We start from the raw sequence: 16636 nt of genomic DNA, 5'->3' as shown, positions 1-16636 counted from the left end.
GTATAATGTCCTGTCCCCAATTCACCCAATTACACAAAATCAAGTCCTTTGTAATCTCTCTGAAACATTTTCAGTCTCTTCTCTCAGCTGTAACTGATTCAGTTTACAAAGAAATTACAAATGAAGAAATACTCATTTTTCAATTCCATTTGGAAATTTCCTGAAATTCTAGACATCAGAAGAAAAAAATTATCTTAAGTATTACTTAGGTCAACTACCTCACTTTTGGATGCTAGGATCCTGCTAATTAAAATCACTTCTGGAAACTGTACAAGTTAAAAAAAAAAAAAAAGAAATCTACCATAAAAATCAATGGAGAAGCAGCAACACAGCCTCCCAATTCAGAACCAAAAAAGAAGAAAAAGAAAAAGAGAAAAATGGTGGATGATGCTGGGCCTGATACCAAAAAAGTGAAAACTGAAGACAAAGGGGACTCTGAAGAAGGGGCCCAAGCTCCTGAAGGGACAGAAAACAGTGTGGAGAAGCCAGATGATCAGGAAGAGGACAGTGAAGTGCCCAGCCTACCCCTAGGACTGACAGGCGCTTTTGAGGATACTTCATTTGCTTCTCTTACTGATCTTGTCAATGAGAACACTCTCAGGGCAATAAAAGAAATGGGTTTTACAAACATGACTGAAATTCAGCATAAAAGTATCAGACCACTTCTGGAAGGCAGGGATCTTCTAGCAGCTGCAAAAACAGGCGGTGGCAGAACACTGGCATTTCTCATCCCTGCAGCTGAACTCATTGTCAAGTTAAAGTTCATGCCTAGGAATGGAACTGGAGTTCTTATCCTCTCACCTACCAGGGAACTGGCCATGCAGACTTTCGATGTTCTTAAGGAGCTAATGACGTACCATGTTCACACATACGGCTTGATAATGGGTGGCAGCAACAGGTCAGCTGAAGCACAGAAACTCAGTAATGGGATCAACATCATCGTGGCCACCCCAGGCCGCCTCCTAGACCACATGCAGAATACCCCAGGGCTTATGTATAAAAATCTGCAGTGTCTGGTTATTGACAAGGCTGATCGTATCTTGGATGTTGGGTTTGAAGAGGAATTAAAACAAATTATTAAACTTCTGCCAACACGCAGGCAAACCATGCTCTTTTCTGCCACACAAACTCGAAAAGTTGAGGACTTGGCAAGGATTTCTTTGAAAAAGGAGCCATTGTATGTTGGCGTTGATGACGATAAAGCTAATGCAACAGTGTTTGGTCTTGAGCAGGGCTATGTTGTTTGTCCCTTGGAAAAGAGATTCCTCCTACTCTTTACATTCCTTAAGAAGAACCGGAAGAAGAAACTGATGGTCTTCTTTTCATCCTGTAAGTCCGTGAAATACCACTATGAGTTGCTGAACTACATCAATTTGCCTGTCTTGGCCATTCATGGAAGGCAGAAGCAAAATAAGCGTACAACCACATTCTTCCAGTTTTGCAACGCAGATTCAGGGATATTGTTATGTACTGATGTGGCAGTGAGAGGGCTGGATATTCCTGAAGTCGACTGGATTGTTCAGTATGACCCTCCAGATGACCCCAAGGAATATATTCATCGTGTGGGAAGAACAGCCAGAGGCCTAAACGGGAGAGGGCATGCCTTGCTCATTTTACGCCCTGAAGAATTGGGTTTCCTTCGTTACTTGAAGCTATCCAAGGTTCCATTAAGTGAATTTCAGTTTTCCTGGTCCAAAATTTCTGACATTCAGTCTCAGCTTGAAAAATTGATTGAAAAGAACTACTTCCTTCATAAGTCAGCCCAGGAAACGTATAAGTCCTACATTCGAGCATATGATTCCCACTCTCTGAAACAGATCTTCAATGTTAATAACTTAAATTTGCCTCAGGTTGCTCTTTCGTTTGGTTTCAAGGTGCCTCCTTTTGTTGATCTGAACGTGAACAGCAATGACGGCAAGCTTAAAAAGAGAGGAGGCGGTGGTGGCTTTGGCTACCAGAAAGCCAAAAATGTCGAGAAGTCCAAAATCTTCAAACACATTAGCAAGAAGTCCTCCGACAGCCGGCAGTTCTCCCACTGAAGACACACCTTCCTTTTGTCTCGAATAGCTTTGTCCTGAAATGGATTTTTTTCCCCTTTCTCTAACAAAGGAATTGTAGCTTCAGGATTGAGACTGATGGAACAGGAGTATGAGTTGACGGTTTCAAGCTCCAGGCACTGATACTATCTTCCAGGAGATACCGCTCTTATTTGGGGATGTAAAACAGAATTCAATTTATCTAGGTTGTTCAAGAGCAAAACAAGGGATCTTTTGGATTTTGTTGGGCAACAGAGTATTTTAGATCTTTTGCCTCCGAATTTGTCATTGTTTTGGGGGGCAGGATATTTTTTATTTTTTTATTTAAAATCAAGTAATTAACATAAAATATATTACTGGTTTCAAAAATAAAATAAAATAAAATAAAATAAAATCACTTGTCCTAGGTCTAATAGTTGCAGAAAAGAGACTTATATCAATAAATCATACAAATTTATATTTTCAGACTGTGTATGTGGATTGTAAAGATTTCCTAATTGAAAAAAAAAAAAAGAAGAAGAAACTTTTTGGATAGTCCATCACCTACAATGATGAAAAAAATGACTGTAGTGGTTTAACCAAATGAAAACTTCCGTTTCTTAGATAAGTAAGTGCAAATAAGTGTATAGTGATGACACGGGAGCTTTAAAACATCCATATTTCAGGCTTCTACTGTTTTTCTATTCTATTCTCTCTAGCTTGTAGTTTAATTCTCCTGATTTCTTCATAATCTCAATAAAAACCCCTACCCATTTTACAGATTTCCAACTAATTTTCAGGAATGAAGAAGTGGAAGGAATAAGGAGGAAGGACAGTACCTATACTTGGAAGGCAACACATTTGCAGACGTCTCCGGGAGACTTGTGTTGAATCTCTTCGGACAATGAGATGGCTGTAAAGACAGCATGGGGCTTGTAGGATATTTGGTTTTTAAACTGGCACATTACCACTCCAAAAACCCACAGTAATTTCCTAAAATGGAAAAGGAAGAAATAAGTGTTCATTAAGCATCCAACAGTGTTTGCTACAATTTGTTTAAATAGGAAGGGAATTTTTGGAAGTATCTTAGTATCCGCTTTAATCAGAATCAGACTCAAACCACAGCACCAGGAGTAACACCCAAGGAAACCTCAGTGTCATTCTGGTAGAGACATCATTCTCACTCCTGGACACCACCATCTCACAATGCAGGGACTTGATAATTATCCACTCTCTACCACATTCCTCAAGGGGCTAGACACAAACATGCCTGACTTGCAACTTACTTTCATGCAACTTACTTTTATTTGGTTTTGGTATTCATTATCTGTAAAACTTATATACCTGCTGATTTGATTTAATAAATTCAGCCAAATTTGGTTGATAATGACTAAATGACGGTATCGTGGTATGTTGCCACTTTGTACATCACAGGTTCTTCTGTGCTTTTATGCAAGGAAATTAGTAATGTTCAGTATTTATGTTCCACTGCAAGGCATTAGTGAAGAGATAGTTTAAGAGACAGATTCTTTTCTAACGTCCCTGGAAGAACATTAAGCACGGAGTTAACCTTGGTCATGTGACTTATCATAGGGAAAGAGCACATAGTTTTGGTTTCCGGAGTTAGTAGCTTTAGACGCGACTATCGTAATGTGACCTTGGCCAAGTATCTACAATCAGGGTTTCCCAGGTAAAATGGGAGGAAGTAAGTTTTCCTCAAAGTGTTGCTCTGGACATTAGTAACAACAATGTATTTGATGACACTATCATAAACCGTAATGGGCTACATGCCCTTTACATGCTCGATTTTATTAGTAAAAGATAAAAAGAAATAAATTTAAAAACAGATGCTCACCTTTCTTTAAAGGACAGCTCTGTCAAGGCTTCAAGTTTTGTTTTAAACCCTGGTTGCTTCCCTCAGATGCCTCTGCTGAAATCATTTAACATTTCTGGGTTTTACCTTCTTCATTAGTAACAAATAGAATTACTTGCTTCTTGTTATCACAAAAAGGATTTGGTTAAATTAGTGTTTAAGAATAAAAAAGGTAGGGGCACCTGGATGGCTCAGTTGGTTGACTGTTTGACTCTTCATTTTGGCTCAGGTCGTGATCTCAGGGTCCTGAGATAGAGCCCTGAGTTGGGTTCCATGTTCAGCATGAAGTCTGCTTAAGATTCTCTCTCCCTCTCCCTCTGCCCCTCCCTACCCTCATTGTGCACTCTCTAAATAAATAGATAAAGGGCATCTGGATGGCTCACTCAGGTAAGCATCTGCCTTCAGCTTAGGTCATGATTCCAGGGTCCTGGGATCAAGCCCCACATCAGGATTCCTGCACAGGGGGCACCTACTTCTCCCTCTACCTCTGCCTCTGGCCTCAGCTTGTGCTCTATCTTTTGCTTCCTCTATCTCAAATAAATAAATAAATAAAATTTAAAGTAAATAAATAAGTAAAATCTTGATTAAAAAAAAGTAAACCTACTATTTTCCTAGGAGCTGCATAGAAAAGAATGATTACAGTGAGAGAAGAGAACAAAGCCAGGAGAGCAGAACCAAACATTCCTGGCCAAAGCAAAGATCAAGGACACACACTCGAAAAAAATTGAAGTGAGAGATTGGAAAAGGGAGAGTGCTATAAAGCCTTACAGGGAAGAATCAGTGGCTTTAAGATCAGTGGCAATACTGTAGAGCAACATCTCCCTTTACTATATTACAAGCGTGGGTTTCCAAAACTGGTTAAAGACATCTTGTATGTAACCTTTACTTGGCTGTAATGAGTTGAAAGTAACAGAGAGAATAGGCTATCTTTGCCATTTTATGAGATCCTCTTTTGATGGCTTTTCATAAATCCATCTTCAATATACTTAATTCATAAAAAAGGTCAATATACTTAATTCATAAAAAATAAAAGTATTATTTAAAAAGGAAATGTGCTCAGTGTAGAGGGAGACAGGGTTCTGTCATGGTACCATTCTGTTTTGTCCTGTTCCTCATCGACCACAGTTTTAGGAGCTCGGTAACATTGGCTTCTCCTTCTTCCACCTTGGCTCTGTTAGATCAAAGTCTGACCTTTTGGGACATTGGGATGGTCTGGGGGCCTTACGTATGTGACCCTATTTAGGAGATTCTTTGTCATATATTATGGCAAACAAAGATTGGCAGGGGATGATTTTTAGTGATTTGAGAAGACAACGGTATCATAGTTTATGAGCTGCCTGATGTTTTTTTTTACAGCCTTACAGACAGAAATGATGAATGGCAGTGATTTCTTTGTTGCACACTATCTCTTATTGAGTGCATACTATGTATGTATATGACATGGTGTGAAAACCATTAGTGTTACTATCTTTTTATATTTTCATTTTGATTCTGTAATGTAGATCTTGCCTGTTTGAGGATAAGGAAGCTGAGACTCAAAGAAGATAAGTAACTCACCCAAAATTATACAAATAATACATATTGGAAAAAGGGTTTAAACCCATGTTTGGGTGCCTTCAACATATTTGTAGCTAATGACCACATATACTGCCCTTTAGAATATCTTTTCCATCAACCACCAAAAATAAACAACAAAAAGAGTCCAATAGTTCCAGGAAGGTGTTACCACATTCCTTGGAGACAAATATTCTTCTCTATATTTCTGCGGAAATTATGCCACCAAACAAATATCAAAAAACCACTGGCATGTAGGCAAATTCAGTTACTGATTGAGATTAGACAGCAGAGTAGGTTGACTTAGCTAAAGATTCAACAGTATTTGATATGAATGCTGTTAAGAACTCAGAAACTTCAGCACTGAAAAACAAGCCTTTTCTAAAAAGAATCTGGGTAGGAGGGCAGCATGTCGCCATAAAAGAGATTTGGCATTTACAGCACCCACATGAAATAGAAGGTAGTAAAAGTGAAAAAAAAAGCAGAGAAGATATTTCAAATTATTCTTATATGTCTATTTCATGAATGAAAGCACTGCTCATTATACCAGCAAAACATCTTTAATTAGGGGTCTGTTAATCTTTAATATTCAATGAACTATAAACCATTCCAAATTGCCTTTAGTTATAAATAAACTGAATCTTCTCAGACTTTGAATCCTTTCAATTGACTCAGCATGAAGAAGACTGCCCTTAGATGTTGCTGCAGTATCTAAGACAGATTAAAGATTCCACTGCATTTTTTATCCATATTTTTTTCTAGTTTTGACTTTTCAAATACTTTCTGAAGAGCTGTGACTACCTCCTCATGTACAGGGTCCAGCGGTTTGATTAACAAGTCCCACAAAGTGTGTGAAAAAGCAGGAGGTAAACTGTTCCATGCCATGCCCCAGAAGCAATTTGCATCATATTTGAGGCTACCTGCCTCCACCAGTGAATGAGATACTCAAAGATGATTTCTCAGCCTTTGACATTTTAGAAGCTGTAGAACAGCTGAAGGCTGGAGTGTCATTAACAGATGAGATTTGTTCAAGTTACCGCATTTTCCTATTCTACCCAGTTTAATTGGCATGTCAGGCTATGGATCCATCCTGTGATAAAAGGCCAAATGTCTACTGATTCTCCCAGCCTGACTGGTAAGTTTTAAGGGGCTCTGGAGTTGCTTACGGACAATGAGACAAACCATTCAGTGAACCTTGCTATTGAAGTTGACAAAGAAGCAGACTGAGTGTAAGGAAGACTATTTCCACATGCATTATTCTAGTTGTCAGACACACTGTCAAAAGACTTGGAGGAGATGTGGGGCCACTAGCTTATGTAATGCCTTTCTTTCTTTTTCTTTTTCCTTTTTTTTTTTTTTCCTTTCTTTTCCTTTTCCCTACCTTAAGAATAGAACAATTAAATTAACCAAAAAAACCCCAAACTTTCTTGGATAAGACAAGAAATCAGTTTATGAAATGGAAAAAAAAGTTCTAGAAAGAAGAAAAATTCATTTTTAGTGGGAAAAAAAAATATATATATATATCCTGAAATGAAGGTTTTTGTTTGTTTCTGTTTTGTTTTTTGTTTTTTGTTTTTTCAGCTGTGCTAATACTCTCCCAGACAATGTACCCTTCCTGTTGGTATGTGTTCTGTAATGTCTGCTGTTGAATCTGATGTGGCCTGGTGAGTTGTTTTGACCCATCATATCTGCCACAAGATGTTTGAGTGATAGGGTTGAACTGTTAAAAGGACCAAAAGAAATATATCAGGTGGGTAGGTTGGAGGCACATTTCTCCAGGAAATGGACAAGAAGGTAAGGACAGCAGTGATTTCTGGAAACACTAGGAAATGCATCTGAAATATCTCTGCATCTAGGGCTGTTTGACCAGTTATAGATAAGGGAGTTGGAGCCTATTATGAGTTCAGGTGATTAAAGGAAAGAATGAACAAACGCAAGTGAAAGACTCTAGGATTGCATTGTCACAAGGTCAATATTAAATGCCTTTTAATAGCTCTGATTCAGTCACCTCTCCCATTTCCAGAAACTTACCTTCCTATTAAGTGAAGTATATAAGCATGCATCTATTTTGGGGGTAAATTGTTAACTATTTTTATCCAACTAAGCTTTTGAGTTGATGCCATTCCAGTTTATCTTTTTTTTTTTTTAATAGTTTGTTTATTTATTTGACAGACAGAGATCACAAGTAGGCAGAGAGGCAGGCAGAGAGAGAGGAAGGGAATCCCTGCCAAGCAGAGAGCCTGATGCGGGGCTCGATCCCAGGACTCTGGGATCATGACCTGAGCTGAAGGCAGAAGCTTTAACCCGCTGAGCCACCCAGGCGCCCCCATTCCAGATTATCTTGTACTACTTCTTTTACATTTCTTTATTCTTTCCTTCTGTCTTCCAATCAAGCCAATTTTTTGCTTGCTACCTAGACATGTCTTCTGTGTTTTCTTATGCTGTCCTGTCAGTTTGCGGGCCCTCTCTTCCATCATATTCCATCTGTTAGATCCTGGATAATGTGGTGCCTCTTTTCCAAAGCCTTTTCTGATGTTCCCAGGCAAAAGAAATCTCTCTCTCCCTTGAATTTCTCTTGTATTTTTTCTTTCTCTAATAGAATTTGTATTTTACCTTATATCATGGTTATCTCCTCTACTTTAGAAAAATCTCCTTGAGTGTTCACCCTTACTATGAAACTATACTTTAATAATGTAGCTATAATTTCTATCTTGTCAATAGACAACAATATAAGAAAACAATGAAGATTATCCAAGATGCTACTTTTATTTATATTTTATATTTTTAACGTTACATAATGACATCCTGAAATGGGTGTATGGTAATGATGAAATAAAAAGTAGTAAATGGAAGGTATATCTAGTTAGAAATTCTGTGTACCTATCATAAAATGTCAACCAGTAAGAATTCAATAAAATTTTAGTTATTTCGCATTATATTCATTAGTGAATTTATTAGATAGATATAAATTACAAGACATTTGTGGATGAGTTACTCAGAAACTATAATATTCAGGGCAACAAGGCAGGGATATAATAAGCTATCTTGGGTTTTTACAACCACCACACATGACAGATATTATTATCACAGTTTACATATGATAAAAGCAAAGTTTATGAAAAGTAAATGACTTGCTAAAGGGCATGTAACAAATAAATATAGCCAGCCATTCCAAAATCTGGCCTTAAAAATGCTTATCTTCAAAACTAACAAGAGAAATCTCAGGAAGGGGTAAAGATGAGGCACCTACTGAGGAAGAAATACCTTTCTCCTTCATTTATCAACTGATTGGCTGGTTCATTCATTCACTTGGCAATTTTTTTTTAAAGATTTTATTTACTTGAGAGAGAGAGAGACAGAGAGAGAGCATGAGCAGGGTGCAGAAGAGGCAGAGGAAGAAGCAGACTCCCTGCTGAGCAGAGTCTAAAGCCCAGTGGGGCTCATCCCACGACCTAGAGCCAAAAGTTGACACTTAACTGACTGAGCCACCCAGGTGCCCCTCATTTGGCACATATTTTGGGGGCCCATATTAACCAGTGTTTTAGAGGCTGGGATACAGCAGTAAACAAATATATTTGGTCACAAAACTGTTGCTGAATTTTTATCCATCAAATCTACATTTGAGGCAAAGGGAAGGGAAAAGGGAAGAGACATATTCTAGTCTCTCTCTTTTAAAGGAGTATCATTAGAAGTTATTTTTAAACCTTTTTCTTATGGTTTGCTGGCCAGTACTTAATCATATGACCACTCCCATCTGTAAGGCAGGCTGAATAATGTAGTTTTCAGTTACACACATTAATATTGCAACAACATGTGTTTAGGGTTGTATTTGTGGAGGAAAAATATACAGTGGCTATTGGTAGACAGCTAGCTGTCTCTGACTCTCTTTTCTAAAACCACGATATGCAGAATAACTAGATTGATCTGTTAGTACCTGTCTGGCTGTTAATTGAAATAGCCCAGGACCTAAAAGAGGACTCCCAGACCATAGCTGGAATGCCTATCCTTTCTTCTCTATTTTTTCCTCTTCTGTCTTCTCTTTCAGTCTCTTTAGAGTTCATCATATCTTATGTATAAAGAGCATCTCCATTCTGTTTCATTCACTGTTCTCTTTTTGGCTCAAATAAGTTATACATATATCTGCATAAACAAGGACAAACCAAGATGTCAGGGTAGATACACACAAGAGATATAAATTATAGGAGAAAGGGAACTAAAATAAAAAGAAAGGAATAAAAAATAACATACAAATGAAAAAGTCTAAGTTAGAATTAAATAATAGCCAAAGGATAGGACATTTTTATATTCAGTTGTTCAAGTCATTAAGAAGAAGTAGAAAAGGATTTTGTAATCAATATAGTTAACTAATTTATCATTTTTTCAAAGAAGGAGATAAAGGATTGCCTTATTTATTTTCATTTCATTTCATTATTTTAGGGAAAAAATTTTACTTGGAAAAATGGCAAGATAAAAAAAAAAAGTTACCTTTTAAAGTGAATGCCAAAATAGCAGTACAGAAAACAGGGAATCTGAAGGTATTGAATGTCTTTTGGATGTTTGAGTTAGTATCTATCAGCAGCTGTTTGACTTTGTTTTGAGGGAAGAGCTGGAAGTTCACAGGTTTAAAAAAAAAAGATTTAGAGGAAAAAAATAAAAGCAAATAGACAAGATGTGTTGATCATTAACAACCAACTATGGTTTATATTGTGTATTTTAAAATGGATTTAATTATGCTGGTAGAACAGTGTTCCTCAGGCCTTGCTAATTAACTAATAAAGCCCCCATCACTCCTAATTGTCTTGAACAGAGACAATTACTACAAAAATGAAACAGTTGCTGCTAAAGGGAAATTCAGTGTTTCTTAAAAATAACAATTGGACAACGTAAACAAATTTGTATAAGGCACTCACATGGAATATCTAGCTTATCTGATTTAAATTTGGTCAAAGAACATGAAACAATAAAAGAAGTGATTAATGAATGATAGGAGTCATATATAAGTGCATACATATATATGAAATAGATTCATTCACTGTATTCATACCAGCACTTCTGTAATTGATTGCTTTCTTAATTGTATAATTAAATATCTCCTTTCAAAGAAAAAGGAGACACCAAGTGGCTTCTGCACAGATATTAAAAAACCAAATTAATGTAAATGAGAAGTAATTGTGACAAAAAAAGTTAAAAGCAAGTAAGTGAAACCAAATGTGCTTATTAAAAAGTACTTCATAAGTATCTATGATCTTGATAGCTACTGGTGACAAATTTGGTTCTTCTAGCTAATGTAAAGAGGGGAATCTGGTAAATCACATAATTCACTGTCCGTAAATTTAAGAACAATTCAGTATCTTAGGAAAAGCACAACTGTAATTAATGCTAAAATCAGGTATGAATTTCTTTTGAGGGTTTTCATGTATAAGTATTACTATGTATAACAAACTGAACAATATATTTATCAACATATTTCCAGAATGCTTCCAAAATTAAGTTGAAATATATTCTAATGGGATCACATTAAGACATGATTCAATAATCTATAATTAATCCAATCCAGTCTTCCAAATATTTAACTTAGATCTAGGGGTATATTTTAGACTATTTGAAGAATGAATGAATTGTGTCCACTGAAGACAATTCACCCACAGATATTGGTTCAATTTATGTCATCAGAGATGGTTGACAACAGATAAAGGGTATTGATAACCTATATATTGACCCTACTATTTATTAACAATAAAAATTAATAGAGTTTTGAGTTGTTAAGCTTATTCACATCCTAATATTCGTTTACTGAATTCTTAATGGTTCTTACTTAAGAGAGTAGAAAATGACGTGATGATTAGCCTTTGGAGTGGAAAGTGTAAGAAAAGTACACCTTTATTAACTACCATGAACAAGAATCATTAGTTAAGTTATACACCCTTTTATGTAGAGTAAAAATTCATGTACAGACTACTAATTTTGCTGTAGTTAATGGATATTAGCAGTTCTACCAAATGGGGCCACAATTAATGGTATTTGAATAAAACACTTAATTTAAGGCACATGTCCTCAAGCTTTATAAAGTTTCTTTTACAATAAAAGGCACACAACCAGAAAAGTTACATAAATATGCTTCATGATATAGAGTTAAATGGGTATTGAAATGTTAAAACATCTTACTAATTGATGACTTGTAACTTCCTTCTTCATTGTATGTTTTTATAGTTTTCTTCTTTTTCATAACAAACAAATGTCATAGAAGGGAGTAAAGTATATGTGATGTATGAGTGTGACTAGATTTATATAAAAGTATAGGTTTTAAGGGCAGGGGCCCAGGTGGGTCAATCAGTTAAGCACCCAGCCCTTGGTTTCGGCTCAGGTCATGATCTCAGGATTGTGAGATTGAACCCTGCATCTGGCTTGGGGCTGGGCACAGAGCCTGCTTAAAACTCTCTCTCTTCCTCTCCCTCTGCCCCTCTTTCCCACCCATGCCAGTGCTCACACATGCTCTCTGGATATTAGAATTATAGCACATAATAATATAAACTTTGTCAAAAATCTGAAAAGTCTGAATGAGTAAATTATTTTTTATTGTATTAATAGAAAGAAGTCATCAATGTATTGTGTTGATCAGTCAGGCTTCAGGGTGATAATAGAGGGGACCCATAAATGTCTTTCATTCTAGACTCCTATCTTTCCTATCTTCTCAGTCAGCCATTATTAATGCAATAGTTCTTTGACCTTACCAAACCAGTCCATTGGCTCCTATATCTACTCTCATTCTATCAGTTCCCTCTATGTTAACTTTCTTCATATCCCAGCTTAAGATATAATGTTGCAACACTTCACTCTTCTGTTGTTATCCTCGACTACCCTGTTTCACTGTCCTACCAGTATGTGGACCACTTGAGTTGAAACGAGTTAGTGAGTCAAGAAATATAGTCTAGATACAAAACAAATAAAACCAGGAACATTTATTGATCTTCCACTAAAAAATACTTACTGATATATAGTTAGCTTTATAATGAATCAATTAATAGTTATGTTATAATATTACATATTATATTTATTATATAGTATATGTTTTAGATTATTTTTATATAATAATATACAAATATGCCATATGTAATATATATTAATTCCAGTTAAATTCTGCCTTTTACTATTTAATTTTTAAATAATATTACAACATGTATATTTATATATTAAAAAGATTTACATCCTTATTTTCTTATTATATGGAAATTTACAATTTATCTTAAGCCTTTTTTTAAAACCACATGCTTTTTTCTTCTTCAAATAATATATTACATTGCTTTCCTACTTCCCTGATGTTCTATATTATTATGCCAAATCTCAGAAAGCTTAGAATGTCTAAATTAAAATAAATCTTGTAGTTAGTATTATTTTAATCAAGAACTGGTTGTAAGATCCTTAAGCCCTTACCCCCAAATCTCATGCTATTGGAAAAGAATAATAAGTGTGACTATAAATTCCCAAACTTTTTTTTCTGATATTCTTTTTCTAGTCATGGGTCAAAAGCAGCACTTCTTTTACACAAATATATTTATATTTGACTATAGTCCATATTTTAATTAATGAAAAATCCTAATATACTGTAGAATTCTAAGTTCTTTATGGAATCCAAAATGGTTTTGAAATCATTCAAAATGGTTTTGGAGTCACCTTCTCCTGGGACATCTCTGGTCTGCATAGCTAGTCCAGGCCCTCCATTCTTTGGCCTGAATTTCCCATGTCAGCTGACACTCAATTTCTATCTTCTTATCAAAGCTGCACTGTCAGTGGTGAATAATGTTTTCCTCAAGCTAGGTATATATTTTTTCCATTGTAACTCTAAATTGTCTTTGATCATGATTCCCATTAAAAAAAATATTTTTGAGCAAAGCATATCATGCAATCTAAGGATACCATGATTGGAGTAATCACTTCTGAGAATAAGTTAATGCAAAGATAAAGGGGCCAACCAAGTGATTGTATAAAGGAAAAGGATCTTTGGATCTTTTTGCTGAGACCAAGGGAACTGATCAGATGCAAATGGATGGGGACTTCTGCACCTTTGGAACATTTATATACAGCACTCAGGCTTAGAAAAAGGTTATCAAGGAAAACACTCAAGTTTTAAGACCATTCTTCAAGATCAAATATATGGGCTTGCAAATGATTGAAAAAAATAATACTAAAGTGAAAGAAAATTGTGATATTTGTAATTTATACTTTCCTGATTCATCAAAGATCATTATTAAAATAATGACAAGACTAAATCAAGTGTGATCTATAGTTTATATTTTTATTGTATCTGAGGGGTAGATAACTTGAGGAATAAAATAATGACAAGACTAAATCAAGTGTGATCTATAGTTTATATTTTTATTGTATCTGAGGGGTAGATAACTTGAGGAATAAACTCAAATGCAAATGAATGTTGCAGACTTTCAAGATTGAATATAAATGAGAAGAAAACATTTCCACTTCTAGCATTAGGCTTTTAATAAACTTTGCTGAAGTAGTCACAGTTGTTGTAACTGATGTATTAAACAATAGAATGAAAGCAGGTAAAACTGAGTGTGAAGCTGAGTGATTACTATTTTTAAAGCTTTTTTACACAAGCTAAAACAATAAATAAATGTATCTCCTGAAGATAAAAAAGATGAATTCACCTGTGTATCAGTCTACCATCAGAAATGAAAATAAAGCTGCTTAACAATAAAAATTCTCCATAAAAGTATATTTTTAATTTAAATTCAAGTTAGGCAACATATAGTGTAGTATTAGTTTCAGGAGTAGAACTTAGTGATTCATCACTTACACAGAACACCTAGTGTTCATCACAACAAGTGCCTTTCTAATGCCCATTGCCTGTTTAACCCATCCTCCTCCAGCAACCTGCAGTTTGTTTTCTATATTTAGAAGTTTCATATAGTTTGTCTGCCTCTCTGTTTTATCTTATTTCTCCTTCCCTTCCCCTATATTCATCTGTTTTTATTCTTAAATTCCACATATGAGTGAAATCATATAATTGTCTTTCTCAGACTGACTTATTTCACTTAGTATTATACACTCTAGTTCTATCCATATCCATGTCATTGCAAATGTCAAGATTTCATTCTTTCAATGGCTGAGTAATATTCTATCCTGTGTGTGTATGTGTGTGTGTGTGTGTGTGTGTGTGTGTGTTCTTTATCCATTCATCATCAGTCAGTGGACATTTGAGCTCTTTCCATATTTTAACTATGGTTGATAGTGCTGCTATAAACATTGGGGTGCATGTTTATGTCACTTCATGTCAGCATATTTGTATCCTTTGGATACATACTTAGTAGAGCAATTATTGGATTGTTGGGTAGTATACTATTTTTAACTTTTTGAGGAATCAGCATAATGTTTTCCAGGGTGACTGTGCCAGTTTGCATTCCCACCAACAATGAAAAAGGGTCCCCCTTTCTCCACATTCTGGCCAAACTCTGTTGTTTCCTGAGTTGTTAATTTTAGCCGTTCCAACAGGTGTGAGGTGGTATCTTGTGGTTTTGATTTGTATTTCCCTGATGATGAGTTATGTTGAGCATCTTTTCATGTGTCTGTTAGTCACCTGGTTGTTTTCTTTGGAAAAGTGTCTATGCATGTCTTCTTCCCATTTCCTAACTGAATTATTTGTTTTTGGGGTGTTGATTTTGAAAAGTTCTTTATAGATTTTGGATACCAACCCTTTATCCAATATGTCATTTCTAAATATCTTTTCCCATTCCGTTGGTTACCTTTTAGTTTTGTTGATGTTTCCTTCACTGTAGAAGCTTTTTATATTGATGAAGTCCTAATATTTCATTTTTACTTTTATTTCCCTTGACTCTAGAGACATGTCTAGTAAAATGTTGCTATGGTTGAGATCAAAGAGGTTCCTGACCTGTGTTCTCCTTTAGGATTTTGATGGTTTCCTGTCTCATATTAAGGTCTTTCTTCCATTTTGAATTTATTTTTGTGTATGGTGTAAGAAAGTGGTCTAGTGTCATCCTTCTGTATTTCACTCTCCAGTTTTCCCAACACCATTTGTTGAAGAGAGTGTCTTTTTTCCATTGGATATTCTTTCCTGCTTTGTTGAAAATTAGTTGGCCATAAAGCTGTAGGTCCATTTCTAGGTTCTCTATTCTGTTGCATTGATCTCCGTGTCTGTTTTTGTACCAGTGCTGTACCATGTTGATGATTACAGCTTTGTAATACAGTTTAAAGTCCAGAGTTGTGATGCCTTCTGCTTTGCTTTTTTTCCCCCTCAACATTACTTTGAGTTCAGGGTCTTTTCTGATTCCATAGAAATTTTAGAATTATTTATTTTAGCTCTGTGAAAATGCTGGTGTTGTTCTGATTGGGAAGGCATTGAATGTGTAAATTGCTTTAGGTAGTATAGACATTTTTTTTTAAATTTTTAAATTTTTTTTTTATAAACATATAATGTATTATTAGCCCCAGGGGTACAAGTCTGTGAATCGCCAGGTTTACACACTTCACAGCACTCGCCATAGCACATACCCTCCCCAATATCCATAACCCCACCACACTCTCCCTACCTCCCTCCCCCCAGCCACCCTCGGTTTGTTTTGTGACATTAAGAGTCTGTTATGGTTTGTCTCCCTCCTGATCCCATCTTGTTTCATTTATTCTTTTCCTACCCCCCAAACCCCCCACATTGAATCTCCACTTCCTCATATCAGGGAGATCTTATGATAGTTGTCTTTCTCTGATTCACTTATTTTGCTAAGCATAACACCCTCTAGTTCCATCCAAGTCATCGCAATTGTCAAGATTTCATTTCTTTTGATGGCTACATAGTATTCCATTGTGTGTGTGTGTGTGTATATATATATATATATATATATATATATACACACACATACCACCTCTTCTTTATCCATTCATCTGTTGAGGGACACCTATGTTCTTTCCATAGTTTAGCTATTATGGACATTGCTGCTATAAACATTCAGGTGCACGTGCCACTTCAGATCACTACATTTTTATCTTTAGGGTAAACACCCAGTAGTACAATTGCTGGGTCATAGGGTAGCTCTATTTTCAACTTTTTGAGGAACTTCATGCTGTTTTCCAGAGTGGTTGCACCAGATTGCATTCCCACCAACAGTGTAGGAGGGTTCCCCAGTAGTATAGACATTTTAATAATATTTATTCTTCTAATCCATGA

General features: G+C 35.8%; 1 protein-coding gene across 1 annotated transcript; it reads left to right on the top strand.

Moving 5' to 3' along the window:
• The first annotated feature begins 266 nt into the window (after window positions 1-266).
• LOC116862277 (ATP-dependent RNA helicase DDX18) lies at window positions 267-2395 on the top strand. Its single transcript, XM_032849533.1, has one exon. The coding sequence runs from the start codon at window positions 378-380 to the stop codon at window positions 2037-2039; it is 1662 nt and encodes a 553-aa protein (XP_032705424.1). The 5' UTR covers window positions 267-377; the 3' UTR covers window positions 2040-2395.
• The last annotated feature ends 14241 nt before the right edge of the window (window positions 2396-16636 follow it).

This window comes from Lontra canadensis, unplaced genomic scaffold, assembly GCF_010015895.1.
Source record: "Lontra canadensis isolate GAN:19392208 unplaced genomic scaffold, GSC_riverotter_1.0 scaffold1, whole genome shotgun sequence".
Taxonomy (NCBI): domain Eukaryota; kingdom Metazoa; phylum Chordata; class Mammalia; order Carnivora; family Mustelidae; genus Lontra; species Lontra canadensis.
Note: the sequence above shows the minus strand (reverse complement) of the source record. Positions and strands in the feature narration are given on the sequence as shown.